The sequence below is a fragment of the Patella vulgata genome, chromosome 9, assembly GCF_932274485.2.
Source record: "Patella vulgata chromosome 9, xgPatVulg1.2, whole genome shotgun sequence".
Classification (NCBI taxonomy): Eukaryota; Metazoa; Mollusca; class Gastropoda; family Patellidae; genus Patella; species Patella vulgata.
In genome coordinates, this window is record NC_065887.2 from 27,407,627 (window position 1) to 27,427,326 (window position 19,700).

The window sequence follows — 19,700 nt, forward strand, 5'->3', positions numbered from 1 at the left end:
AAACCAAGGTTATGAAACCTGACTCCAAAATATGAACAGTGAGGAAGTATTATAGAGAAATATGATAGCTATAGATAGCTCATAAGGCATAATAAAATGTTTTGTGTGTTAGGGTAACATTGGGGTGTAAGGGAGGGAACTCTGTTTTCAACCAACATAATCTAATTTTTGAACTTAGACAGTCGACATATTTTTAAAACGGAAAGGAATTATTGCCAATTTAGATACACAAAACACCACTCTTCGGTTTAAATTGAAATTGGTTTCCGTGTCACCATTTTGAAATTAGATCAACAGCAAAAGATTCTCTCGAAAAAAATTTGATTTGACACACCGTGTCAAACAAAATGGCGCTATCAGGTTCTAATATTTTTTCCCATTTGACATTGTGCTGGAATTCATAGGCTAGTTCATACAAATACAATTACAAGTTATATTCGTTCATTTGAAACGAAGGCGATATTATTTATGGATATGTCTATTAGATAGGATTCGAAGCCTAAGCACGTTTCTAATTCAACAATTTTCACTGTCTTCCGGTCACGTTTTCCGGCGTGGTTCCCCCTTGTCAGTGATGCAGGACGGAGGGCCTGACAAGGACAGCTGTCTAGTCCTTCAGATGAGACGAAAAACCGAGGTCCCGTTTATACATTGGAATGCACGTAAAAGATCCCTTGGCAGTTGGAATTCGATATAAGAGTAGGCGATAGTGCCGCTGCCCGGGCAAAATTTCCCTCATAGCACACTGTATGGCGTATGCCCGTCTTCATTAGCCAAGGTTAGGCGCAGAACAGTAGGACGTTAAACCCCATTTCATTTCATTTCACTTCCGGTCACGTACCTGTCTGTATTATTAGGTCTATTGAGGCTATTGATATTCCATGAAATTGTGTCCTAAATTAAACCGCGACTCCCGTGTCTGTGGTAGAATAAAATTGCCAGCGGAATACGATGACCCCTCCAACACCTTTTGAAGTCTTGAGATGATATGTGCAGCCCTATTTTTCATCGAAGAGAAAAATGTGATTCCGGTTCCTATGATTATGAACAATCTTTTTAAACTGTTTTTTTTTTTCTCTTTAAGTAGACCTATTGAGTATTGTAAATGTAGACCAAGGTTATATATAATTAATGCATAAACTGGTGAGACAAAAATAAAATTATTTACACAAAATATGTACGGTATACATTTTTGTAGCCTTTAACTTTTAAAGTACTCAAAACTCTAATAATATCAAAACCATGTGATCCCAATTAAGCATTTTCCGACGTGATTTAAACTTGACAGTGGTACAGGACAGAGGGCCTGACAAGGATAGCTGGCTGGTCGTTCGATTTGAATGAAAAACCGAGGCCCCATGTATACATTGGCATGCACTTAAAAGATCCCTTAGTAGTTTGAATTCGATATAAGAGTAGGTCATAGTGCCACTGTCCGGGCAAAATTTCCCTCAAACCACACTGTATGGCGTATGCCTGTCTTCATTAGCCCAGTTGGAGCAGAACAGTAGGACGTTAAACCCCATTTCATTTCATTTTTGGTGAATGCCTGACCCCCAGGGGCTGAGCCACACCCATTTTTTCTTGTGTGTAGCCAACAAGCCACAATTTTTAATGGAACTTGATATTAAGTATTTCTTATAGCCTAAAGACAGCAACTATTGATTTTGATGCATGTTCCGACTCCTAGGGGCAGAGTCACGCCAAATTTTTCTGTTTTAGTATACTGGCCACAATTTTGAATGGATCATCTTCAAAATTGGCATATGTATTCGTTATAGCCTAACGGAGGCACTATTAATTTTGGTGAATGTCCCAAACCCAGGGGCACACCCACCCTATTTTTTGTGTTTAGCGCCCGAAGGTCAAAATTCTGAAAGGATTATCTTGGAACTTGGTATACTTTAAATTCATTATACCCTAATGAACGTATAATGTGGACGTATAATTGCAGCGATAGCGATGCTCTTGTTTGTCAAGACACATGGCTTCACACTGTTCTCTAGAAGGCATGTTCAAGATGAGAAAATTCCTCCATTTAGACATTAATTTTGCATAATTCCTTTCATTTGTAAGTCAAGAGATTGCATGTCTACAACTTACCAAGAAGGCTACTACCAGGATAAGTATTGAGACACATGTTTTTTTTGTAAATGTGAAATACACTTGCTTGAACATCTATATTTTGATGAATGTATTCCCAGAGGGAGCATTGAAAACATGCTATAATTGTTATCCCAGTTCTGTTTGAAATTCAAATGTTCATATCTTTGTACAGGTAAAGGAGATGGTAGACAAGGTTGTAAAAAGTCGAATAAACTGAACAAACAACAGAATACATGTGTTTCATTAGATGTATTACCAATGGATCAAAAAATAGGACATGATATTTACACTAAAAGACTTAAAACTTTTGCAGCAGGTCTCTTTAATAATGTTAAATACAGGTTTGTACCATCATCACTGTACAGTGATACAAATCTTTTCTAAAACTGTGACTTGTATTATTACCAGAGTGTTCTCCAGTAATCAGTCTGCACATGAATTTTGTGAAAATGTCACATATATGGTAGTACTGTGATTATTGTAGATGATACAGTGACAGAAGGCTTTGTTGAATATCAATTGGTTATGCGCAATAGTCACCAAATTGCATTTTTGTACGCCCACATTGAAATGTGGTTGTATATTGTCGTTTACCCCCATCCGGCATCCACAATTGCTTATGGACGCTCTAGAGGCTAAAGTTAATATCCTTCATCAGATGAAGAAGCCTATTGATTTTCAACGATTTCCGATAATTACTGCAATTGTTATGGCCCTTGATCACTTTGAAAAATCTTGTAGACGACGCTCTAGAGCAGTGATTCTCAACCTGAGTGCGGCGATATTTTGAACAGCACACTAAGAAAATGTGAAAAACCATGTGATCCCAATTAAGCATTCACTGGTGTCTACTGATAAGTTTATAGCTGTGTTTCTCTTTATTTAGTTTGAGACATTCTATGTGTTTATGACTAGTCTCTGTCTACGGTTGTATTCCGTCGGACTTACCATGTTTTTATTTTGCAAAATTCAAATATTTTTTTTATTTATTTAGCCAGGTGTTCCGCTATTATTTTTTTTTATGTGTTCCAAGGTGTGTAGTTGGCAAAAAAAGGTTGAGAACCACTGTTAATATCCGATTGACTTTATACACAGTGTTTAAGGTCATCAGACGAAGAATCCTATTGATTTCTAACGACTTCTAATAATTACTGCCAGAGTTTTGGCCCGTGATCACTTTGAAAAATCTTGTGGACGCTTAGCGACCAGAGTTATCATCTGATTGATTTTAAATTTATACACTGTGTTTACACCTATATATAATTGTTTCGATTGACTTTAGATTGATACACAGAGTTTAAGGTCTTGAGACGAACAAATATATTGATTTTCATTGATTTTTGATAATTTGAACAGCTAAATCCATGATATTAAATGTTTTGTATACTAAACATTAGCACAGGCCAAAGAAATTCTAATGATTTTCTGATAATTACTTAATGAGTTCTTACTCTTAATCAGATTTGAGTGTATTATAAATGTTTCATTCCCGACAAAAGTAAAAATCTTGTTGACTGCCCGAATGATTTAGCTGCTGACTGCTGTGGGCGTATGTTTCGTTGCCTGGCAACCTATCTTCAATTTTTTTTAGATCAGAGTTATTAAGAGTATCAAATCTGGGACTACTAATATTGTGAAGGTTGTTTATACCTCACTGTCTGGATACATTAAATTAATCTTAAATGAGAGAACGACATCAGTTGAATGGTTGTAATGTAATGTTTCGTCTGTTTAATATCATATCAAAAATTGTAAATAACTTTCATAACAAAATATGATATAATATTCAATTACAATTATACAATTTTAAATATCGAATATTAGAATATAAAAAGGTTGTGGGGGAATAATTTATGAGGTAGACTCGCAAAGACAGTCTTGAATAACAAGTCACTCTGGGAGGACTTGACTGCTACAATATTGTCCTAAACATAATTTGTTCAGCACATTGGAAATAACCAGAAAGTTCATAAATATCTCAGAAGTAAAATATGTATGTACTACTTTACTGTAAAACTTCCAGCATTTCCCATGACTTGTATGGAAAAGATAGCAGAATTATTATTGCTTTGTACATGTATACACTTGTATGTACAAGATGTCATCAAACTCTTATGTTAGTGTTTATAATGGCTTGCTGTCCCTTAAAGGGACAATAACACTCTTGCTGGCTTGACAGCTCCAGAAAATAAAAAATAGCCTTATTCTAAGTACTAGATGTGTTAGTGTCCTACCTGTTGTGTAAATTATCCATTAAATCCTATTTTACTTGTCCAGAGGGTTCAAAAATATTTTTAAATCCAAGTCACATTTGAAAAGCTTTACGTCAGGCTTTTAAGATCATTTAGTTGAATTTTTCCAATTTTTTTAAATTAGGTGTGTTAAGATGAAATTTGTATCATCAATTAATTGGAATATTGTATAATAGTACAATTTGTTGACCAGAATAAAGATTGGGACAACAAGAGTGGTATTGAGCCTTTAAAACTGTGCTCGCTTATTAAAACATTTAATGATCGGTAATAAAATTTAACAAATGGAACTTCCTCTGGTCTATGGTTTATAATTTCAAACAGTGCTTTACTTTTTATTTCAGTGATGTAGTAATTTTATTACAAGGGCGTAAAATGCCCTGTCATAAAATAATCCTTGCTGCTCAAAGTGATGAATGGAAGAATATCAGTCAATTAAGTGTTCTAGATTTAACAGGTAAGTAGCATGTGAATTGATTGGCTCATTTAATCTTTATCAACCATCTTTTTATCCAGGAGCTCCAAAGGGCTGGAACACAGAATTTGAAAGTTAAATGTTACTTGAGGCAAACCCATTTGATATTATAAGGCAGACCACATAACCTTCTTGATTTTAAAAGCTTGGCCGGTTATTTAGAGATTTGAGAATAATGAATTAAAATGGAAATACCTTTTGATTTCAACAACTACAGTTTGAATGATAGCATAGAATTTTGTTAGGAAATGTAATTTGAAATTCCTTTGAATTTCACTCACAAGCCGGTTTTAAATTTCCTTTGTTATTTATACGGTTTCCACTGATTGTTTTTCTCAATGGATAATTATATGATGTTTCATCTTCGTCTAACCATTATAGTTAAAAACATGGCTAATGATTTTGTTATAAAGAAAGGAAATTTAATTTGATTTCATTAACAACATAGATTTAGTATAGTTGTACAGTGTAAATTTTTTCTTGCAGATATAAAATTTCAAGTGGCCTATACTATGATAAGGTGGATTTATACTGATGAAATTAAAGTTAAGATGGATGTCGATTTCTTTCTTGATCTCTTGAAGGTTGCAGTTAGGTTTAAATTAGAATCTCTACATAAAAGGTAAATTAAAGGGAAACTTATGTACAAAAAAACAGAAATGGCTATGTAAACTCACCAAAAGAAAAGCTTTTTAAATTGTCCCAGAAAGAATGAGCATTACCCTACCTCGCACATCTTGAACATTACCATATAATACATATACATTTAGCAACATATAAATGATATACTCCAGGCAAAAAAATATTCTCAATTGTGAAGTACCTCTGCTCCGATAATAAACATGGTCTTGATTTACAAAAGTAGCATTTGACAAAGATATGGCAGACATTGTCTAATCCACTAAATATCTTAACCATTCAATGGTCTAGAGTGTTGATTAAGGTTATAATGTGAATAAATGTCTAAATGGGCAGATTCAGCTCCAATATAATGCATCTTTACCTCCTGGTGTGTTAATTTATATACCTAGGTTTTGACAGAGGTTTGTGTATGCAATAAAGTATATATCTACTGTAAAAGTATTTTCTCTATTTTAATCAATGTATTATTTTTATCGTATTTGTAGATGCCGAGATGCTATAGTTACCATGATAAAAGTTGATAACATTACAAAAATCCAGAAAATCTCTGAAGAGATAGGTGACCAGACACTTGCAGATATTTGTAAGAAATTCAATGCTGATATATTGGTAAGTATTCAAGCCTATGTAATTAGGGCTGACAATTGATACTGGTTTCAAGTATCGATTATCGCCGACCATCCACCAATCAATAATTGATAATAGGCCGCATTCCATGGGCACAAATTGTCGTTGCAAAAATATTTTCGTTCCTACAAATCCGGTCTAGAAGAAATTTTGTCAGTGTATAGTTCATATAGAGATATTAGTTTGTTGTAATGTTCTCCAAAAAATTTCATAGTTCTTCGGTGATATTCTTCTTTGAAATCCGGACTATTTATTGATAGTAAAATTCATAGTGCGCGAGGTCACTGGACAGAATTCAGCGTTGTTCGCCGCGTCACGTGATCGTATTTTCCACAATCGACCATTCACGTGTGTTGTTGGTAAACACAAAATGGCGTGCTTCACGAGGAACACATTGCAGTTATACATGTAGAAGCTACACGAAATGGTGACAAAGGCTCAATTAACTTGTATTGTTCACTTAGACAGTGTTAATAAGGGAGGTTTCAGAACCCTTTACAAACGCAAGGTGAGACAAATGTCGTGAGGTGGCTATAGACTGGTTTCAATTGGATGGAAATGACCAATCTATTGCAGCATTTTTCAATACAAATGGATTTATTACGAAGGATATTATATTGAAGATACAGTCAGCAGTGGTTTTGGATTTCACCCAACGTTTTATAGATGTTTTAAGAACAAAACAGTTAAAGGATGCGAGAAAGAAAGAGAGTGAGAAGGCAGCGTCTACGTTCAGTCCAATCGACTAAAACTGTCACAACATTCAGAATTTTACCAAACATTATTTAACAACTGACTATTACTATTAGTATATTAATCATTCGACAAAAATAACAATTCACTCATAACATAATATTTTTAAAAACGGTTTCACCAAACCTTCAACAAGATATGACCACTTCTATTCCAACTAGTAGAAGTAATAAATAAACGAAATAAAGGTGCATCATATATAGGCTACAGACCATAAGTCCAGAAAAATTTGTGAATGAAAGAATTTTGAATATAACCATCCAAGTCAACCCAGAACATTGCATGCTGTTACTACTTCATCAGAGTTAAAGAAGTCAGTTTTATCAGAGATCTGTATAATTTGCAAGAAAAAATCCAAGTATGTTTGAGCAGGGGCCACACAAAAGAGGGACAATTTAGTCCCATGCGAAATAAAAATAGCATTTTTATTATTTTATTTAAAGCCCCAATAACACTTTTGCTGTTTTGATAAGTCCAGTGAAACAAATACCGGTAGCCTTATTCTAACTACTAAATGAGTTAGTGTCTTACTCTTAGTGTAAATCCTCCATTAAATTGTATTTTATTTATCTTAGGTGATCAAAAATATTTTTCGAATCAAGAAATGAAATGGGGTTTGACGTACTACTGTTCTGCTCCTAAACTGGGCTAATGAAGACGGGTAAATCAAATGTAATTAGTATTGGATTTGATCGACTACATGTACAGTATCTGTTATAATTGTTTAAAGAAATCAGAATATTTATTAATTAGAAGCAAGATTTGAACATTGAAAGTGTGTGTGGCACTTTTATCGATGATTACATGTACACTGTCGTAGGTGAGCCCCATATTGATGGGGGGGGGGGGGGTGCCATCTGGTTCATTGGCAGTTGCAGACAAAACCCATTTTTCTATGAGAATGAAATTTTGACAGCTTTTAATTACAGTCAAGTGTTATTTGAATTCATATATCTATTGTAAGCTTATACATTGTAGATGCAAAATTTTATTTCGTCCATATGGGCTTTTCCCTGACAATTCTGAGCTAGTTCAAATTATTTTTTAGCATTATTCTTAATATTTCTGCAAGTTTTTAAGTTCTCAACCTTTATTTCAAAATATGTTTTTTTCATTCTTAATCTTAGCTATACACTATCCTATCCATGATCGTTATTAAGACAGCAGGCTAGACAGGTTTTAAGTGTGTTGTTATGTAAAATGAATGATTTCATTAGAATTACACTTATAGAAGCAGTGACCTTGTAATCTCCCTTGATATTAAGGCATTTTTCTAGTGAAATCAACGGTCCAATATCCTTAATCAGTGTCGAAAAAACCTGACTGACTGCCACATTTTATGTCAGTGTGATCAAAATACCTTTTGTGGCTCTCATACACAACTTCTCTACACGGGTGGGATGTTTTTGGGGTTCATTTGATCTCTGTTCGTCCCGACCGCGAGCAATTTGCAAGGTAAATCGTGAACATGGCTTTGTTTACAAATGCTATGACCTGGCACTTGACCCCAGAATTTTTGACCGCAACCCCGCAAGCGCGACCGCTGATTGGCCAAATTTTAAATAGCTGCGCAGGATCCAACTCACATCTACGCAAATATGGCTCCGCACTATAAAGAAATAAGTCATCGATTTCTAGCCTCTCTCGAGCTTGAACTATTAAATTGGCAAATTTTATTGGAGAACTTTGTTGACATATTGATTGCACGATTATTGATAGTACGATTTGTAGACCGGTTTAGCGGGAGCGAAGGTGACAAGATTTTCACCCCGAGAATGCGGCCTATAATATTTTGACTTACAATTGTTTTGAAAACAATCATAATTTGTACATGAATAACGAATTATATGTTGTGATGTCATTCTGCATACATGTAGAATTTGTTTCATTGATTTGACAATAAAGTAATAATCATTCCATAGCAAAACCAAGGTGTAAAAACTCAATCCATTGCGTATGGAAATCAGAACTGCCAAGGCTTGCCATAGTTTTGTTTCTTATGACCTGAATAATAATGAGTAAAATGCATACCTTTGATCACATGAAACAGATTCTACATCCAATAGGCATAACAGTTTATTTCCTTATACAGTGGCTTAATTCATGTTTTTGACTCTTGGTCACTGTGAGATCCATATAATTTCAATATTTCACAATACGTTGCGCAACAACATGGCATGCCAGGCTCTCAACACAAGTGGCCGACATTTCTCAGCGGTGGTGTTTTGTGTAAAATAAAAAAAACGTGTGTGTTTAATTATGACTATTCTGTAATAGTTAAATTTCTAAGCCCAAGCACGCATTGCAAAGAATATAGTGATAAGGATTATTTTTTATGGACTTCTTCTTACAATGTACAAATGAAGTACCTATAATTGTGCGATAATCAATATTTTAAAACTGTATCGATTATCAATCTTCAAGACGCTGTACTCAACATCAAGTACTCATACTTGTTAGGCGGGGTGGATGGCCGAATGGTTGGCACACGCGCGCTGTATCATACAGTCTGTCATTGAGTCAACTGGCAGGGTTTCGATTCCCCTGTTGTACATGACAAGGAGTAGGGTGCCTGTCCAACCTTGTGGGTTTTCACCGGGTCCTCCGGTTTCCTCCCACTGCTAAAGACCCCTATGCGCAAGCGAATTATTGAAATAAAAAAATTAAACCGTATGTTAGTCCCGAAATGACCTAGTTTGTGTCGAGTGGACGTTAAACCCCATTTCTCTCTCTCTCTCTCATACTTGTTTAGTAAGCATTATCGCATAATTAGATTGGGTCATCTAAGTGAAAAATTATTTGAAAGTATAGTCTTTCTAATGGTCATGAAATTTAATCAAATTATATAGACTCACAATATAAGCCCTAAATAACTTTATTTATGTACATTATTTTATATCTTTCAGACTAGTTCTATTTCAAGTAATAAGAGTAATAAGAAGAACGTTATACCATATGGAGTAAAATCTAAATCTAAAACAGACAATATGGCTGACCATATTACACGACCATTGAGATCATCTAAAAGATCTAGTACCTTCACACATAGTCCTAATAATCCCAAAGCCGTTGGTTCAAACAATGAAACAGAAGTAACTACAAATGCAATTAAAGTAAACCTAATGCCCTTAAATACTGTAAATGATGCTCCTCTGGAAAGAGAAGTGACTTTGGTTACATCTAATGAATCTGTAGAAAATGTAGTTGCTGAAGTTTCGGGTCCAGCCAATGTCAATAATGCTGTTCATGACTCGTGTGAAGAAATAGAAGGGGTTCTAATCACACCAAACAAAGCTATAGAAAGTGAAGATGTAGAAGGTCCATGTCATAAAAATGTAGAAATGAGAAGTGAGACTGCTAAAGATAAAACAGCAAATGAAGAGAAGGCTACTCTTTTGAAAAAATTGGATGGGGAGGGAAATGACAATGTGGCACGTAAATCTCTGCGTACAAGTACAAAGCTTAAAGGCAAACCAATTCTTCTTGTGTTAAACAAAAGAGCTAAAAAAGATTCTGTTGCCATCCAAAAAATCATCGATGCAAGTACAAAATTTAATGAAAAGCAAATTGTTATAGCAGAACAATCAACCATCATAAATAAAAAGAACCTTGATCCATTAACAAAGAGAAAATTAAAAGAAGAACGTAGAAAATTAAAGAGAAGAAAAGAGGTTCTTATCAAGAATTTAGAAAAGGGTATAACTAATGCAAGAAAACCGTATAAATGTTCATTTTGTGACGTATGCTTCCGCTTTGATCACACACGGAAGGAACATGAAAATATTCACACTGGAGAGCGACCGAATGTATGTGAACATTGTGGTAAAAGCTTTCGAGAGAAGGCCAGTCTGGTTCGTCATTGTAGAATACACAATACCGATAAAAAGTATTCTTGTCACATGTGTGATAAAAAATACTCTAGGGAAAGTTTCTTAAATAAACATATAAAATATCATATAGGTGAACGCAAACATAAATGTACAGTTTGTGATAAAGGTTTCTTGTATCCAAGAGGATTGGAAACTCATATGGCAATTCATACCGGGGATAGAAACTGGTCTTGCCATATATGTGGAAAATCTTACAGAAGAGTCTCAGGCTTAAATTACCATCTGCAAAGTCATGCAAATATTAGACCTTTCCATTGCGATCAGTGTGATAAATCATTTTTAACTAAACGTGGTTTGGCATTGCACCTACAAAGTCATTCTGATGAAAGACCTTACATATGTGACAAATGTGGAAGTTCTTTTAAATATCAAACTAATCTTTTTGAACATTGTAGAACTCATACAGAAGGCAGACCATATAAATGTGAAGTCTGTAATAAAGGTTTCAATGTAAAGAAATATCTTAAGAGACATTATGAGTTCGCATGTGGTAAGTTAAGGTCAGGGAATGGAAATAAGGAAAGTCAAAAGCTGGAAACAGAAAATGAATCATATGAAATACATATAGCAGACAATGATACAGATATGGGTGTGTTAGATCCTGGTACTATTATTCATGTTATTGATGGTAAATTGGCTGATGAAGCAATGTATACGGAACAAACTTTCACCACAAATCCTCTATGATCTCCACAATTTTGTACATAATAAACTGAAACCAAATTTGCTTGTGAGTTTTCTTGTTTTGCAACATGTATACTCGTAATGAATTTTGGAATATATCGTGTTAATTTGGCGTTCCACAAGAACATAGAAGTAGTAATAAAACTAGTGTTCTTTAATAATTTATTATAGATTTGATCAATTTAAATGATTAGAAATTAAAGTAAACATTATAAACAAACTACCAGTTTATTAGTTCAATCAAACCGGAATGTTATATAAAGCCTTTGCGAAACCAGAAACAACCAGGCCCATAACTGGAGGGGGGGGGGAGCTGTGAAAAAATTATGGACCATAAAAAAGATATACATTGTCCGTCAATTTTACAGCACCCCTCATTGCTCTGAGCTAGTTACAGCCCAGGAAACAACACCTGTGCAGCTTTATGATAAATGGGACAATATTTTAGAGGGTCTGTTAGTTTTCTGTCAATATGTTCAATCGTATTATAATTAGTAGATGTCAATTTGTCATGTCATGAATTGAACTCAAGTGTCGTTCAGCCCACTGACTGCAGTGCATTATTTATGGTTTAATGGTTGAGAGCTAGACATTAAGTAAAATATTGATACTGCACGGGGCGTTAGCCAAGTGTTGTTTCAATATACGCAATGTCTTTAGCTCGAGACCATTAAACAACTTAAAACACAGACACTATCTCGCATGTGCTTTTCAATGAAATATGTCATGCGAGTCCAATATTTCATCTAGTATAGATAATGTACGATTGGCAAGTTGCTAATGGTACGCTAACATTAAAGGATGACGTCACATCAGTATTTTAAATATATAGTTTAATCATGGACCTTATTTTTAAATTATATACATAATTACCCCTGGACTTTTCAAGTTTTATCAATTTAATGAAAATGTCAGATTGCTGACTCCCCTTAGAAATCAGAGATAAGAGAGTCAACATATAATTAGAATGCGACTTCCAGCTTTTTGTAGCTCAGACATTCTAAGGTTTAAACCTTGATGGAACCGCTGTCACTCAATGAATAGGTGTAGGGTCGAATTTGATTTTGGTGGGTGCAAGGGAGACAAATCTTGTTTGTACAATTATTTTTTTCATTTTTGGACTTGAACAGTCCACATATAAAAATAAATCAAGGCAAATAAATACACCGCATTTTTGCAACATGCAGACATTATTTTAAATCTTTAAACATTTACAAATTTTTCATTTGAATAACATCAAGAGTGTTCCTGTCAATGTGCTTTCGACGAGTCCAGTCGAGTAGTTCCTGGCAAAAAAAAAACAAGATGGCGGAAGGTCGGGATTATTTTTTACTGTCAGTGTCATAGATATTCTCTGCTGTCATGATTTTGAGGATTAAATTTCTGGTTTATTCGTAGTATTACTATGCTTTATGATATAGCTAATTTGGGATCTGATAGTCAGAGTGGAGTCAAGACATGGGACCTTAAAAAGAAAACAAACAACCATAAGCAGGACATTGGGGGGTCACGTTGCTAAGTGGATAAGACGCTGGCTCGCTTGCCTGATCAGGAAAGTTCATCCAGATTTTCCAGCGTGGTTCCCCCTTGTTAGTGATGCAGGACAGCTGTCTAGTCGTTCGGATGGTACGAAAAACCAAGGTCCTGTGTAGGCGTGCACATAAAAGATCCCTTGACCGTTGGAATTCGATATATATTATAAGAGTAGGCCGTACTTTCGTAGTGCAAAATTTCCCTCATAGCACACTGTATGTATGGCGCTTATGCTCGTCTTCATTAGCCCGGTTCAGAGCATTTTATTAAACAACCATGTGCATGGGCATGTGGCTAAATCTACCTATTGTAGGTCTTTCTTTGGGCTTGAAATGTTATATAAACTAATAATTATACATTTATTTACCTGAAAAGACCTTAATCAACTCTCTGTGCCATTTATGTGTCGGATTTGAATCTGATTTGCTGCTCAACGCTTATTTATGATTTAATCCAAAAATGGATAATGAAGACTATGATTGTTATCGTACCGACTTTACATATTCCCTTTACATTATTGAGCTTTTACTATATTGAGAACTGCCAGGTCTTTATCTAATCTTCCATAATGTATCTTTAAACTTTGAAGATACGGTTATTTATTATACTCTATTTTGTTACATGTAAAGAAGATTTAAAACATAATTATAAACAGCTGAATAAAGAATTAGCAGACATAAGGAAGGTAGAAGATGACATGCATACTGAAAGACTAAAAAGTTTTACAGCTGATCTCTTTAATAATGTTAAATACAGGTTTGTTTCTTAAACTTTGAATTCTTCCACACTGACGACTGAAGGCGTGTTGCAGTGTTGAGTTGACATCAGATGTAGTAACCTCTCAGTGATAGTAGCGATCAAGCAAATATTTACTGATGTTCAGTTTGATAAATCACATGCTGTTTTAATTTATTTGGAAATTTGCTCTGTTTATAAAATTGTAATTTTTAATACTAATTTTTATTCATTGTGTCACTGATATTAAGCGTAATTATAAGTGTCTTTTGATTTTTGTTTCAGTGATGTAGTAATATTGTTACAAGGGCGTAAAATGCCTTGTCATAAGATAATCCTTGCCGCTCAAAGTGATGAATGGAAGAACCTCAGTCAGTTAAAAGTTCTAGATTTAACAGGTAAACAATGTACTATATTTATTTTATGGGATATATTAAAATTGAAGTATAAAGTCAAATCATCATATTGTCCGATTTTTTTCCATTCATAGATAAGTGACAAGTGGTGTATAGTAAGTATAATAATATAAGACAATATGTCCAACTCAATCACAATCCTGTCTTGATTGACAGGAATGTTATCATAGTTTAAAACTACGCTGATGTACATGTACGTTAAAAAAAATGTATAATAAATAGTTGCTGCATGTAGAGCTCACTCAAGTAATATTCGAAAAAAAAATTCCATGTGTCAGTGAACCATTTTTATTTCAAAATGTCTGATGAATATTAGACAAAATTATGTATGACAGTCTTTCTCTTTACACATAGTCAACAACGTCAGTGTTTCCAAGAACAGAATAAAATAGTATACATTGAACAGTTAAGAAAATTTCAATGAGATGGGTTAAAATGTAAATATATGCAAGTGTGAACATTTCTTATTAGTGGTTTCCCTGATGTTATGATTGTACATAGTATATATTTCGTTCTTTTAGACTGTATCGTGTATCAGTATTGTGCTTGAAAACGATACAAGAATCATTGTGGAAAAGTGGATCCAATTAAAATACAGTAATTGCTTTCCATAGAACTGTTGTGTTTATTTTAAGTTAAGAAAATATTACAACATAGAATACATAAAAATGTATACAGTATATAGTCTGATACGATAGCATATGCTTTGTTTGAGACAAAAAAAATTAATTTCAAAATTCATTTTTATTTCAAAAAAACATTTAAGCATATAGTTTTTATACGCCCACATTTTCATGTGGACGTATATTATCATCAGTCCCTGTCCAACCCTAATGATGGTTAAGTTAAAATTTTGTGAAAATTGTACCAAAACTGCCGGACAAAATGGCCTCCGCTCGTACGCTAATAGTGTTAAATATGGTACAGTATATCAAGGTTGTGGACCCTCTAGAGGTCACAATTTTGATCCGATTTTGATGAAACTTGAAATACATGTTTATAACCCAAAGATCTTGGTTCCTTTCGATATTCGCACATATCGGATTGTAACTTCCTGAATTTTTAGCTTGTGGTTCCTCTAGAGGTCACAATTTTTATCCAATTTGAAAGAATGTTTGAATATAGCACAAATACACCCTAATGATGGTTTGAGATCGAATTTCATGAAAATCGGACCAAAACTGCTGGTTAAAATGGGATATCAAGGTTGTAGACCCTCTAGATGCCACAATTTTGATCCGATTTTGATGAAACTTTAAATTTATCTTGGTTCCTTTCGATAATTACTCATATCCAAATGTAACTTCCTGGATTATGGTCCCTGTTTGTTCGAAAAATCACATTTTTAGCTTGTGGAGCCGCTAGAAGTCACAATTTGTATTCAGTTTTAAAAAAAATGTTTAAATATATCACTGTTACAAACACATCAGTGAAGGTTGAGTTAAAATTTCATAAAATCTGACCAAAACTGCCAGACAAAATGGATGCATCTTGTACCCAAATATTGTAAAAGTATGTAACACCAATGTTGTAGACACTCTAGAAGTAACAATTTTTATCTGATTTTGATGAAACTTGAAATGTATGTTTGTGTCTCAAAGATCTTGATTCATTTCGCTATCAGACTGTAACTTCCTGGATTATAGTCCCTGATTGTACGAAAAATCACTACTTTTTTTAGCTTGCTCTCTGTCCATCTCTTGTAAAATGTGGGCGTATCTTGGTTGGCAACCGCTTGTTATTCTTATTCGATCATGTTGAAACTTAAAATATAATTTTATATCCAAAAGATCTCGCTTCCTTTCGATGTACATGCATATCGGACCGTAACTTCCAGGATTATGGCCCTGATTGTACAAAAAATCACATTGTTTTTTTAGCCTGTTCTCTGTCCATCTCTTGCAAAATATGGGAGTATCTTGCCTGGCAACTGTTGATATTACAAGCAGGGCAGCAGGACCCCATTGCATTTTCAATTTCAAGCAACGTAAGCTTTCTTTGTTATAAAGTGTTCCATTAAATCATGGCATAGGATCTTGTTTGATTTCATTAGCAACAAAGATCTAGTATAGTTGTACAGTGTACATTTTGTTTTTGCAGATATAAAATTTCAAGTGGCCTATACTATGATAAGGTGGATTTATACTGATGAAATTAAAGTTAAGATGGATGTCAATTTCTTTCTTGATCTCTTGAAGGTTGCGGTTAGATTTAAATTAGAATATCTACATAAAAGGTAAACAAAAGTAGAAACTTTAGGCAATTAAAAATATATTCTGGTTCTCAGGCAATTCTTCTGTGGATGCTCAGATTTTGACATAAGAAGTTTGTGATACTTTAAGTTGTAGAATGATGTGCATAGATTGATAAAATTTTGACTAATTTCAGTGCAAAATAAGCAGAGTTTAACTGAAAGAGCCTTGCCTTTTTAGTTCTGTTAATTCATTTCATCACATAGAACTAAATTTGTTCATTCTATTCTTGAAATTATGAAATGACTTTAGATTTATCTGTCTGTAATAACTAATTCATTTTGTAGATGTCGAGATGCTCTCGTAACATCAATAAAGGCTGACAATGTAAGAAAAATACAGAAAATTTCTAAAGAAATAGATGATCAGACACTTACAGATATTTGTCAGAAATTCAATGCTGATATATTAGTAAGCATTCCAAGTCATAGAATTCTCTGTAATATATTCATTACTTTAATACTGCAGTTGATGAAATTGGCCACAGAATGTTCAGAATCATTGTTGAAAATGATAATGTAAAGTCATATGATTCTATATAATGTCATATTATGATATAATTCTGTCTGGCATCAATATCCCCCTTAAGACTTACAGGACAATAATTGTTTATAGATTCCTCACAATCTAATTTTAATTAGCATTAAATGCAATACTTATAACTATGTAGTATGAATGAGTTGGCCTGTAATAGTGTGCAGCTATGCTAAATAATAGGCTACACCATTAGTGAGATCATTTTGGTATGTTTATTTCGCAATTTATGTTTTAGAATCAGCAAGCAAATGGATCATAATTGATTAAACTTTCTCTCACAGCAGACTGCATGGCGTATGCATGTGTACATGTATATTAGCCTGACAGGTGCAGAAAAGTAGACTTTTTAACCTGATTTCATTTAACCTGATTTCATTTAATGAGAACAAGATTTTAATGTTTTGCATAATATCATAATTATGTTAGTTTCAGAATAGTGATATATCAAGTTGTGACATGACTGAGAAGACTGATAAACCAGATGAAGTTAAACTGTGCAAAACACATTCAAAAACAGACACTAATGATGCTGCACATATTATAACACTAACAGGAACTAGAAAGTCTAAAAGATCCACCCACCTACCACAGAATGATTCTATAACAGTAGATTCAAGTGAAGAATCAAAACCAACTACAGATGAAATTAAAGAAAAACTTAAACAGAAATCTGTCCATGATGCCGTTTGGAAAAGACAAGAAACTAATGAAACCCTAGAAAATGACGTTGCTGATATCATGGATACTGTTCATGGCACTTCTGAAGAAATAGAAGACTTTCTAATTACATCTAACGAAGATTTGCAAAGTGAAGATGCAGACGATTCGTATCAAGACAATATACATGTAGAAATGAAAAGCAAAGCTGCCAAAGATCAAACAGCAGATGAAGAGAAAAAAAGTCTGTTAAAAATTGTTCTGACTACTACAGACAATGCATTTAAGAAAAAAGCTAAAAATGTTATTGTTGAGAAGGCAGCTATAAGTTTGGAAAAGAAGAGAAATGATGTGACATCTAAAAAGACCTTTGATTTATTACAAAAGAAACTTTTGAAAGATGAGCGTAGGAAATTAAGAAGGAGACAAGAGGTTCTTCTCAAGAATTTAGAAAAGGGTATAACTAATTCAAGAAAACCGTATAAATGTTCTTTTTGTGAAGATTGCTTCCGCTTTGATCGTACAAGAAAGGAACATGAAAATATTCACACTGGAGAGCGACCGAATATATGTGAACATTGTGGTAAAAGCTTTCGAGACAAGTCCAGTCTGATTCGTCATCTTAGAATACACATTCCAGAGAAAATGTACTCTTGTCACCTATGCGACAAAAAGTACACTACCCTTAAGTTCTTAAATAAGCATGTTAAATATCACATAGGTGAACGCAAGCATAAATGTACAGTTTGTGAAAAATGTTTCTTATTTGCATGCGACTTAAGAAACCATATGAAAGTTCACTGTGAGGAGAAAAACTGGTCTTGCCATATATGTGGGAAAACATACAGAACATATTCAGGCTTAAATTATCATATTCAGTGTCACGAAAACATTAGATCTTTCCAGTGTGACCAGTGTGATAAGTCATTTTTAACCAAACACATCTTATCAAAGCACATCCGAAGTCATTCTGACGAAAGACCCTACATATGTGATAAATGTGGACGTTCTTTTAAATATAACACTAATCTTCTGGAACATTGTAGAATTCATACAGAAGGCAGACCATATAAATGTGAAGTCTGTAATAAAGGTTTTAGAGTTGAGAAATATCTTAAGAGACATTATGAGTTTGCATGTGGCAAGATGAGATCTAGGAACTTCAATAAGAAAAGTGATGTGGTAAAAAAGGAGAGTGAATCGTATGAAATACATCTTACAGATAACGATACAATTATTGATGAGTTTGACCCCGGTACTGCTGTTATCCGTGTTCTTGGTGATAAATTGGCTGATAGAGGAGTGTATATGCAACAAACATTTAGCACAAATCCGCTATAATGTTCACTGTCACAGGAATTTCAATATGGAATAAATTTATGTTAAATATCCTTAGAATAAATTAGAATACTGTTTGAAGCGGGTCTCAAGGATGATCCCTATATATATAATAGTGATCAATGAAACTAAATATAGAATGGTTTTAAGGGGCAGGAGTGTGGGATGTGTGTTAAGAGAGTGACCAATGTGTCCCATCTGTGTAGGATAGAGCACGAGACAGGTTATGCTGGGGAAAGAAAGACTGAAGAAAATAACCTGAGAAAAAGAAAAACCGAGGCCGCATTTCTTGGCTTTCGCGCTTTCTACATAACATCTTACGCAGAGCACCAAGTTTGATATGCAAATGTAGGATACCACGTGACTTAACATATACGGAAACGAGGCCGAGATCAACCTGGCACACTATAAGATATTTACATGTCTGCGGTATCATATCGGTGGAATCGGACGTTAAATAAAGCTATTTCACACGCACAAGATATTTACCCCACGATATTGAGGCAATCAACATGGCAACCTATAAGAAATTCACGGGACGACCGTGCCTGCAATACAATCATGTGATTGGTATGGTTAATCCGAGCCATTGACAAATAACATAAATTGAAAATATAGTCTATATTTAGCAATTAGGTTACTGTCGGAAAGCGACACATTTCTTTCTACAAAACAAGGAGGACTTTTCTTTCTCTAAAGTACCTAATTATGAATGTGCCAGGAAATAACTGATAGATTCAAAGAGCCATAGAAAAATACTTTCCAGTGCCGTATAACACGATAACTGGAATTTCGTATTAAGA

At 34.1% G+C, this 19,700-nt stretch overlaps 2 protein-coding genes across 9 annotated transcripts; both read left to right on the forward strand.

Moving 5' to 3' along the window:
- Nucleotides 1–118: 118 nt before the first annotated feature.
- Nucleotides 119–11,649, forward strand: LOC126832419 (zinc finger protein 415). 6 transcript variants are annotated; one of them, XM_050563177.1, is made up of 7 exons: nucleotides 119–360; nucleotides 1,085–1,143; nucleotides 2,279–2,447; nucleotides 4,703–4,815; nucleotides 5,320–5,455; nucleotides 5,961–6,084; nucleotides 9,762–11,649. In XM_050563177.1, exons 3-7 carry the CDS (start codon nucleotides 2,365–2,367, stop codon nucleotides 11,430–11,432), a joined length of 2,127 nt encoding a protein of 708 aa, XP_050419134.1. In that variant the 5' UTR covers nucleotides 119–360; nucleotides 1,085–1,143; nucleotides 2,279–2,364; the 3' UTR covers nucleotides 11,433–11,649. The 6 variants fall into 6 exon arrangements, with proteins under 6 accessions (XP_050419134.1, XP_050419135.1, XP_050419130.1 ...); XM_050563178.1 differs by having other exon boundaries at nucleotides 1,088–1,143; XM_050563173.1 differs by having other exon boundaries at nucleotides 119–2,126.
- A 711-nt stretch (nucleotides 11,650–12,360) lies between these two features.
- Nucleotides 12,361–18,950, forward strand: LOC130010310 (zinc finger protein OZF-like). Of its 3 annotated transcripts, XM_050563172.2 has the most exons (6): nucleotides 12,376–12,744; nucleotides 13,592–13,718; nucleotides 13,983–14,095; nucleotides 16,214–16,349; nucleotides 16,653–16,776; nucleotides 17,329–18,950. In XM_050563172.2, exons 1-6 carry the CDS (start codon nucleotides 12,684–12,686, stop codon nucleotides 18,898–18,900), a joined length of 2,133 nt encoding a protein of 710 aa, XP_050419129.1. In that variant the 5' UTR covers nucleotides 12,376–12,683; the 3' UTR covers nucleotides 18,901–18,950. The 3 variants fall into 3 exon arrangements, with proteins under 3 accessions (XP_055959091.1, XP_055959090.1, XP_050419129.1); XM_056103115.1 differs by having other exon boundaries at nucleotides 12,363–13,718; XM_056103116.1 differs by lacking the exon at nucleotides 16,653–16,776 and having other exon boundaries at nucleotides 12,361–13,718.
- The last annotated feature ends 750 nt before the right edge of the window (nucleotides 18,951–19,700 follow it).

What these genes read in the sequence shown, in the direction of transcription:
- LOC126832419 (XM_050563171.1), top strand. An exon ending in AAGTGTTCTAGATTTAACAG is followed by an intron (nt 4,816 to 5,319) that starts GTAAGTAGCATG and finishes TTTTTCTTGCAG; the next exon opens with ATATAAAATTTCAAGTGGCC. An exon ending in AATTCAATGCTGATATATTG is followed by an intron (nt 6,085 to 9,761) that starts GTAAGTATTCAA and finishes TATATCTTTCAG; the next exon opens with ACTAGTTCTATTTCAAGTAA.
- LOC130010310 (XM_050563172.2), top strand. Translation starts at nt 12,684, where the DNA reads ATGTGCTTTCGACGAGTCCAGTCGAGTAGTTCCTGGCAAAAAAAAAAC. An exon ending in TTTAATAATGTTAAATACAG is followed by an intron (nt 13,719 to 13,982) that starts GTTTGTTTCTTA and finishes TTTTTGTTTCAG; the next exon opens with TGATGTAGTAATATTGTTAC. An exon ending in AATTCAATGCTGATATATTA is followed by an intron (nt 16,777 to 17,328) that starts GTAAGCATTCCA and finishes TAATTATGTTAG; the next exon opens with TTTCAGAATAGTGATATATC.